This window comes from Ictalurus furcatus, chromosome 17 (assembly GCF_023375685.1).
Source record: "Ictalurus furcatus strain D&B chromosome 17, Billie_1.0, whole genome shotgun sequence".
Taxonomy (NCBI): Eukaryota; Metazoa; Chordata; class Actinopteri; order Siluriformes; family Ictaluridae; genus Ictalurus; species Ictalurus furcatus.
This window is the reverse complement of record NC_071271.1, coordinates 9,086,037-9,095,074: the sequence shown is the minus strand read 5'-3', so window position 1 is coordinate 9,095,074 and position 9,038 is coordinate 9,086,037. Positions and strand designations below refer to the sequence as shown.

The 9,038-nt window shown below is 37.7% G+C and overlaps 1 protein-coding gene across 2 annotated transcripts in view; it reads right to left on the bottom strand.

The window, feature by feature from the left end:
- ppp2r1bb (protein phosphatase 2, regulatory subunit A, beta b) overlaps window positions 1–3,491 on the bottom strand; it is a 16,708-nt gene extending 13,217 nt beyond the window's left edge. For both annotated transcript variants that reach the window (XM_053647263.1, XM_053647264.1), the window contains exon 1: window positions 3,383–3,491. In XM_053647263.1, coding sequence (XP_053503238.1) covers window positions 3,383–3,460 — 78 coding nt within the window. In that variant the 5' untranslated portion in view covers window positions 3,461–3,491. The remainder of the gene's footprint in view (window positions 1–3,382) is intronic.
- Between the last annotated feature and the right edge of the window lie 5,547 nt (window positions 3,492–9,038).

Sequence of the window (9,038 nt, the reverse complement as noted above, 5' to 3'; positions counted from 1 at the left end):
AAGTCTCTATACGTAGAGGAAATGAACACAAATGTCTTCCAATATTTACCATACTGTGTATGACATCGTGTGTGTGTGTATATTTTCGTACACCCCATGGAAATTGTTGGCTTTTTTGACATATTTGGACAAGCAAACATTTGATCGTCTTTGAAACAGTGCACATTAATAAAGTTGATCTACTTGAACAAAACCACAAGGAAAATTAGTTTTCAATCATTTATTCAACAGAAACATCAATAGATGTGATATTCTTCCATGGAAAAAGTAAGTACACCTTTGGCTTTAGAAGCTAGTATTGCCCCCTTTAGCAGAAATAACTTCTTGTAGGCGTTCTGCATAATTGCTGGAATTTTTGACCACTCTTCCACGCAATATTTTTACAGTTGCAAGATGTTTGAAGGTTTTCTTGCATGTACAGCCATGTACTGGGATTCATATCCAGGCTTTGACTAGGCCATTCCATAACCCTTCATTCTTCTATTTGAGCCATTCCTTGGTGGATTTATTAGTGTGCTTAGGCTTATTATCGCGTTGAAAGGTCCACTTTCAGTTCAACTTCCAGACAGATGATCTCACATTATCTTCAAGCTCTTTGATATGATGCAGAATTCATAGTTGAATCAATGAATGCAACCTGTCCAGTCCCTGAAGCAGTGAAGCAACCCCAAGCCATAACATTTCCACCACTATGCTTCACAGTTGGTATGAGGTGCTTCTCTTGAAAAGCGGCCTTTGGTCTGTGCAAAAGCAGTAAAATTTGCTATGTGTATAGCAATTCCATTGAAATTCGTCTAGCCCTGAAAAATTTTGTTCTTGACTTGAGGCTACATCTGTTGTTTACAGTTCGAGGTTGGTTTTAGCTCTATTGCTGCTGTTCTGTTTAATAATCTTTAATTAATGTGGAAATACATCTACTGTACATAAACAGAATAGTTCAGAATAGAGGACTAGTTCATTACTTGACCGCTGTTTGGCATATCATAATTTTCTAGAAGTTTACATTATTTGGATAATTGGATTTAAAAAATGTGTTAAATTTGATTGTTACAGAACTGAATGAAGGATAATATTTAATATTGTTTTTGTTTTGGTGTGTTAATTTCAATAAAAGTGTGATCATGTTATTGGTTTGTAGCTTTTCAATTCAGATTCATTAAATCAATGAAATGAAAAAGTATAATAAAATTATACAAAAAAAGCTATTTTAAAATGGGTTTAATTTTTTTTTTTGGGGGGGGGGGGGGGGTTTCCAGCTCAAAATTTTCCTTCCTATCACTACAAACAATTCCATTTTTAATTCATCTGTCCAGAGAACATTATTCCAAAACGCCTGGTCTTTGCCTATATGCTCATCAGCAGACTGTAGTCTTGCAAAGGCTTTTTCTTGGCACGCCTCCCATGCAGGTCACATTTGTGCAATCTCTTTCTCTCCTTCATGCACTTTGACACCAACAGTTGCAAGACTTATTAGCAGATCCTGTGATGAAATGTTGGGTTCTTGGAGACTTCTTTTTGCATAAGACGGCCTGCTATTGGGCTGAATTTGCTGGGACAGCCAGGCCTGGACAAATTAGCAGTCGTTTGAAATCTGTGCCATTTGTAGATGATTTTACAGTGGAAGGATGAATTTCAAATAATTTGGAGATTTTTAATCCCTTGAGACCCTACTCTATTCCTAGGCATCCACAACCTTTTTTCAGAATTCCTTACAGAACTCTTTAGATCTTGGCATGATGACACGACACCCCTCAATAACAAAGGGAACACCAGACACTAGATATGAGAGGGGTATAAATAAGACCGGTTCCACCTGCACTCCCTAAGCTGCTTCTAATCACTGGCACCCAATCATGAACACCTGATTCTAATTTTATGGATTTGAAGGTGTGATAAATGAAGGGGTGCACTTACTTTTTCCATGTGACCAATATGTGTGTTTTTTTTTTCCATCTAAATTGTGGAAATTACTACGAAATGTCAATTTTGTATGTCTTTTGATAGAGTGCATCAACGTCATTAATAGGTGCCATTTCGAAGAGGATCGAATGTTCACCAGACCAAACCAAGTTTCCGTTCAAAATGTCAGATCTAATCAAAAACAGTCAGACACAACGTCCGGTAAATAAAAACATCAACACAAAGCAGACAGATGGTAAACAAAGTATGTTTTTCCTCAATAATTTTTTTGTCTCTCAAATGTTTCTCTTGGATCGTGTACTCTGGTTTGTTGTAGGATAAACGGTATGAAAAATGGACAGATGTTAATTCGCTTTCTGCAGGATTTCCTCTATCATATTGCTCTTTAATGTAATTTTCAGTGAATTATCATGTCCGCTTTAAAAAAAAAATTAAGCACTAACCAAGCAACTCTTCAATTCCAGTTTTTCTAGACAGCTACCTAATACCGTTCGAGTATTCGTTTTATTTCCGACTTCATGGCCAAGTTCGCACGAACGCTCTAAAGTGGGAAGGAGGTGAAAATTCACAAGTGTCATGAATGCAGTGTTCCCAATCCTAGTCCACATCTGTCCTACACATATTTGTGCTTTCCGTGTTCGCGACACACCTTACTGAAGTAATCAGCTAATGATCAGAGTTGAAGTGTTACACCTGCACCCTAGGGAATGTCCGTGTGAATGGTGATCCGTGATCCAGGGTGTTTCTGGGATTCCTCTGGATCCACCCAGACCCTGACCAGAACTAAAGCTCTTACTGAAAAAGAATGAATCATCACATCTATATTCCTTGTGGTCTCCAGGACTGGCAATGCCTATTGATGATGAGCATCATTTGTAATCCTAACCTCCATGAGAATGGCCATAAGGAAGTACAAGAGATTAGAGTACCCTGACTGAAAGATCACATCTTCACCATTATTGTATTGTGTCTTCAAATCAATCTCGCCTCTGACGCTAGGACTGACATTAATGTAATGTTAGCTAGTTAACATTGCTTTAAAACGGTGTCACAGATTAGCGACACACCAGATGAGTAGTAGGCTAGCATGCTAGCATCTTAGCATAATGCTTCCACGGAAACATAATAAACGGGCTAGCTAACTAGCTAAACGGCTATTCATCTCGACATAAAACGCGAAAACAAAGCTACACTCGAAGAAGACAAATTCCACATCTACCTAAAATTGAAATACACAACCTGTCTCCTATATTCCACAGTTTATAAGCATGGCGCTTTTTATATTATTTAATATAAACCACCACAGAGACGCCAGGAATTTCAATGCTACCTAACTAGCCTTAGTAGCGTTAGCTAGCTAACATTAACAGCTGTGTCTCTAATTAAAATAAAAACATATTTCAAAAGCTGAATTTAATCCTAGGTGTTTTGACACAATGTTGCATATCTGCTTATCATATACCTGGACATCTTCGTTCCTTAATTCGTCGATTAAAACTGCAATAGGATACAGCGAATCGTCTCCTTCTGCTCCGGCCATTTTGGATTTTAGGTTTTGGTCCGTTTCTACCGCGCATGCGCAACTTCAACCCTGTTCAGCAGTGGTCTGGGTGAGAACTTCCGCCACATTGAAAGTGTTTTATACCAAATGCTGGATAAAGAATATAGAAAAATGTATTATTAATTATATTTTTCCTTACATGACCAGATATCTTATTTCTTCATGAGAGCAATTGCTGATGTTTACACTACAAGTAGATTGCAACATAGCTAGGAACAGTAACAACAAACAAGACACACACACACACACAAAAATAGAAGATCAGGTGACTGAGCTAATATATATATATATATATATATATATATATATATATATATATATATATATATATATATATATATGCTGTTAAGTTTTGGGGATCTATCTCTAAAATGTTTCATGTTTCCTTCTTATCCATAATCCACTTAATCTCCACCTTCACCATTTCACATTCTCATATTGTACATAACAAAACTAAATATTGCTTGAAACGTAAAATATGTTGGCTTGTATCTGGTTTGATGCAGGGTTGCAGAACACAAACAGTCCACTCCATAATTCTTGGCACCCTTTAAAAGAATGAACAAAAAATTATTACATAAAACAAAAATTAATTGGGGGTCACAGTGGGTTAGTGGTTAACACGTTTGCCTCACACATCCAGGGTTGGGGGTTTGAATCCTGCCTCTGCCTTGTGGGCTCGGAGCTTGCATGTTCTCCCTGTGTTTCGGGGGTTTCCTCTCGGAACTCCAGTTTCCTCGCCCAGTACAAAGACGTGCTGTAGGCAGATTGGTATTTCTAAAATTGTCCGTAATGTGTGTGTGTGTTTGTGTGCCTGATTGTGTCCTGCGATGGGTTGGCATGTGGTTCAGGGTGTCCCCTGCATTCCCTGGGATAACCTCCAGGATCCCCTGCAACCCTGTGTAGTATGAGGATGGATGGATGGACAAATATTAATTCTTTCTTTTTAAAAAAAATTGTAGAGACTACTTACCTTTTTTAAAGCAAAAATGTATGTTTAGTTAAAAATAAAAACAAGTGTTGTTTGTCAGATGTGCATCATGCGCCAGCTCAAAATACGTCAAACGCAATCACACCCTACCTAAACTTAGACATAACTAAGGTCAGTTATATGGCAAGCAGATTTAGCCTAAAGTGCCTCCAACTTTCAATTTTATCAGTTAAAAACTCTCAGAACATTGTTACTAGTAGAAATTCTATTTTGAGATTTCTACTATGACACTTGTCATAATTTCAGGGCAACATATCTGCAATTTAATTTTGACTAGTTGCCACTGATTTAAGTTTTTTACTAGTCAGAAGTCAAACTGTCAACATTAGCAATTTCATCTTTACTAGTAAATATACAAAACACAAATCTCTACCTTATATGACTCATCCATAATGTGCATTCAAGATGTCATTAGTTGTAGAGCTCTAAAATTTAGTTTAAGATATGTGAATAGCATTATGAATTCTATTAAGTACAAGAATAGTTATAGCCCGAACCTAGTTGCCTTTCCTAGCAGGTTAAGATTTTGACCATCAGTGATGTTTTAACAAGATAATGACCCCAGGCATACCATACATGCGAATCAAAAAATGGTTGATCTTGGAGCATTTTGCATACAGATTTGAAACCTATTGAAAAACTGGGGTCTGGCTTGAAGAGGAAAGTCCACATGCACTAACCTAAGAATGCAAAGGAGCTTGAAATGCTTTGAGGAATGGACCAAAATTCTCTAAAATTATTTCCAATATTGTTATCTCCAATTATTGTTAAAATAAGAGGATCAGCATTGTTATTCTCTCCAGCAAAGGCATCGCCAAATATTAATCATGGAGAACCATTAATTGTGAAATTTGCTGAAAAAACAAAAACAACAACAAAAAAAAACCATTGTACTAATTAAGGGATCTTTTGTTCAGCATAAATTATACAGCCTCCCCTTATATTGAAGCTCAAAATATTAATCGGTGCAAATATCCATTTTTGCTCAATTTCCTGAAGCACTAGACAATTAAGACAACATAATCTTGAATAGACATGATTCAGATATGACTAAATCTTGTCACTATGTGTGACAAATAATTCTCTTGACCATATCAAAGCACATTCTCCAAACCCTGTTAAATGGTTTCAATTCTACTGGGGTATTATGATTTGCTCTCTTCAACCGCCTTGCACTTCATGGAATGAATGCTTGCAAGGAGACTAGAAGGGGACATGCTGAGAAGAGGAGGAGGGGGACTGTCAGCTGTAAATAATCAAGGAGCTGGAGGCCAGTGCGAGTGACGTCAAGCATTCCCAAATCACAACACGCTCCCTCTGATCCACCCGCACTACCAATGAACCATACCCTTCTCTTCACATGCCTCCCTCATATTTTCCATCCGGAGCTTATTAATGTCAACGTGCAATTCCTTTACACTCATCCTCCCCAAGGTCAAGGTGTACCAAGGCCACCACACCCTTGTGTTTGTATAACGTCCAGCTAAGCTCTTTTATCTGCTCTTCCTCCGGTGATCAAAATATAACAGATTGAAGGAGAAATTGTCTGCATTAAAAACACGGTTAAGGCTTCGCACTTAATTTGCCATATCATGTTATTAAGCACAGGAAATGTTACTGTCTCACATGCCAGTTGCAGTGACTAAAAATAACTAATGCCGAGTTGATATTGTACAAGAGAACACATACACAATACAGTGCTGTGAAAAAGTGTTTCTTTGGTTTTTGTGTATATCTCATACTAAATAGTTTTAGACCTTCAAATAAAATACAAAATAAAACAAAGGCAACCTGAGTAAACACGTAATACTGTTTTTATTATAATTTTTTTATTGAAGCAAAAAAAGTTATCCAACACCTATCATCAATGTGAAAAACTAACTGCCCCCTTAAAAACTTAAAATCTGGTTGTGCCAACTTTAGCAGCAATAACTGCAATAGCAATAACTCTTTGATAACTGGATATCAGACTTTCACTTACTTCTAAAATTAGGACTTACTCTTATGCTTTGGATCATTCTCTTGCTGCATAATCCATTTGCGCTTGCGTTTCAGCTTACGGACTGAAGACCGGACATTGTCCTTGGGTAGAAAGCAGAATTCATGTTTCCCTCAATTATTGTATTTCCCTCAATTATCCCAGGCCCTGAAGCAGCAAAGCATCCCCACACCATCACACTCCCACCACCATGCTTGACCGTAGGTGTGATGTTCTTTTCTGTCTTCCATACTTTTAACTCATCAGTCCACAGAACATTCTCTCAAAAGCTTTGAGGATCATCAAGGTGTGTTTTGGCAAAATTCAGATAAGCCTTAATGTTCTTCTGGGTTAGCAATGGTTTTCACCTCACCACTCTTCCATGTATGCCATTTTTGCCCAGTGTCTTTCTGATAGTGGAGTCATGAACAGTGATCTTTATTGATGCAAGAGAGGCCTGTAGATCCTTTGATGTTGTCCTTGGCTCTTTTGTGACTTGCTGGATGAATAGTTGCTGTGCTCTTGGAGGAATTTGGGAAGGTTGGCCACTTCTGGGAAGGTTCACTACTGTGCTGAGTTTTTTCATTTGGAGATAATGACTTTCACGGTGGTTTTTTGTTTTTTTCCCCAGAGCCTTTGAAATAGCTTTGTAACCCTTCCCATACTGATGTATTTCAATCACTTTCTTCCTCATCATTTCTGGAATTTCTTTCAACTTTGGCATAGTGTATTACTGGGTACACACAAAGTGCTGAGCCTTTGTTTTATCTTAACAAAATTAGTATGAGATATACACAAAAACAGAAGAAATCAAATACTTTTTCACAGCACTGTTCATTACAATGGCATTAGCATCATCAATAGTCTCTTCATTATTTTTAGTTTCATTATTGTCATAGATTCATTAGTGATTATTTCAGTAATGTAATGTTTTAACCTATCTATCTATCTATCTATCTATCTATATATCTATCTATCTATCTATCTGTTCATCCATCTATCTTATTTGCAGCTCTGTTCTTGTCTCTATTATTCCTGTGGCTTCACTCTTATGTGTAAATGTTCCTCAATGTTCCAGCAGTGAAGAATTACACTGATTATTTCATAATGTCCAAGCAGATGAAACCTGCTTCTCCTATTGTGCAAGCCTTATTACCTTGAAGAGAACATTTGCTCTCCAAATTAGTTTGTTTGTTGTTCTTTTTGTTCCACCCTAATGCACTGCTTCAAAAAAAAAAAAAAGCTCCCGAAGAGCAATTTTCCCTTATTTTACAATGTCATTATCTCAGCATAGTCAAGTGAGTTTTACTTTTGCAAATGGCATGCAGTACTTGGAATAATACAAACGAGTAGTCAGGGATGAGTGGTCTCAGGACTGGCTTGAATTATCCGGTGTAGGAAAGAAACCTCAATGTAATCTTAGTCTCAATGTAAGAATTCGGGAATTGATTATAAGCCGTCTACCCGTTCAGTCCTCCGTATAGATCATGAAGTTGCATGTTCTAATGGGCAGAGGTATTATGCTAGGATTTACCGAACACAGACTGAACGTGGACACCAGTGGTTCTTATGAACATAAACAAAACACATCTGGCTACAAGAACATGCTGCTTTATGATCCAGGGGAAACTGATTGAGTAGGTAATCTCAACAAAGCCACTGAAGATCAAATAACACAGGACTGAAATCATCAAAAAAATGTAAATTACTGATTTAAAAGCCATGCTGTTTGACAAATGGATATTGTATAATTATTCAATATGACTGAAGGCAGAAAGAAAAAGTACAAATTACTTTTCTCAGCAGATGGAAGAAGAAGAAGAAGAAGAAGAAGAAGAAGCCTTTATCTGTCACATATACATTACAGCACACTGAAATTGTTAGGAAGCAGGGGTCAGAGCACATGTTAAGGTGCCACTGGAGCAGAAATGGTTTAGGGCCTTGCTCAAGGGCCCAATAATGGCAGCTTGGAGTGTGATAAGGACCTAAAGAATTTGATTCCAAAACACATTTTGCAAAATTGGGTGACATTTCATTTACATTCTGATAGCTGTCAATAAATTGCATGTTCGGACTACAAACTCCCTGCCCACCGGAACCAACAACTGACGTGGACCGATAACATCCAACCAATCAGGACAAGCAGATCTCTCTATTTGCCTGTCAATCATGTTGCATTCACATAGGTGTTGTGCCATTATAGTGAACACTGAAATACAAGGGTTATATCTTTCCCTTTTCAAAGTTGCTAGTTTCAGCTAACTTCTACTGACTAAACTTAAACAACAAACTAAGTGTGCATACCTATACCATAGAACAGCAAGTTAAAGAGTAGCAAGGAACTCCTCCAACTCCTCTTTTTCCCCCACCCTTAATTTGTATGTTATCAGCAAATTGTTTAGAAGCACACTTGCTTCGCACCTCGAGGGTAGCGGGTTCGATTCCCACCTCTGTCCTGCATGAGTGGAGTTTGCATGTTCTCCTCGTGCTTTGGGGGTTTCCACCGGGTATTCCGGTTTCCTCTCCCAGTCCAAAGACACGCATTGTAGGCTGATTGACATTTTCAAATTGTCCATAGTGTGTGAGCA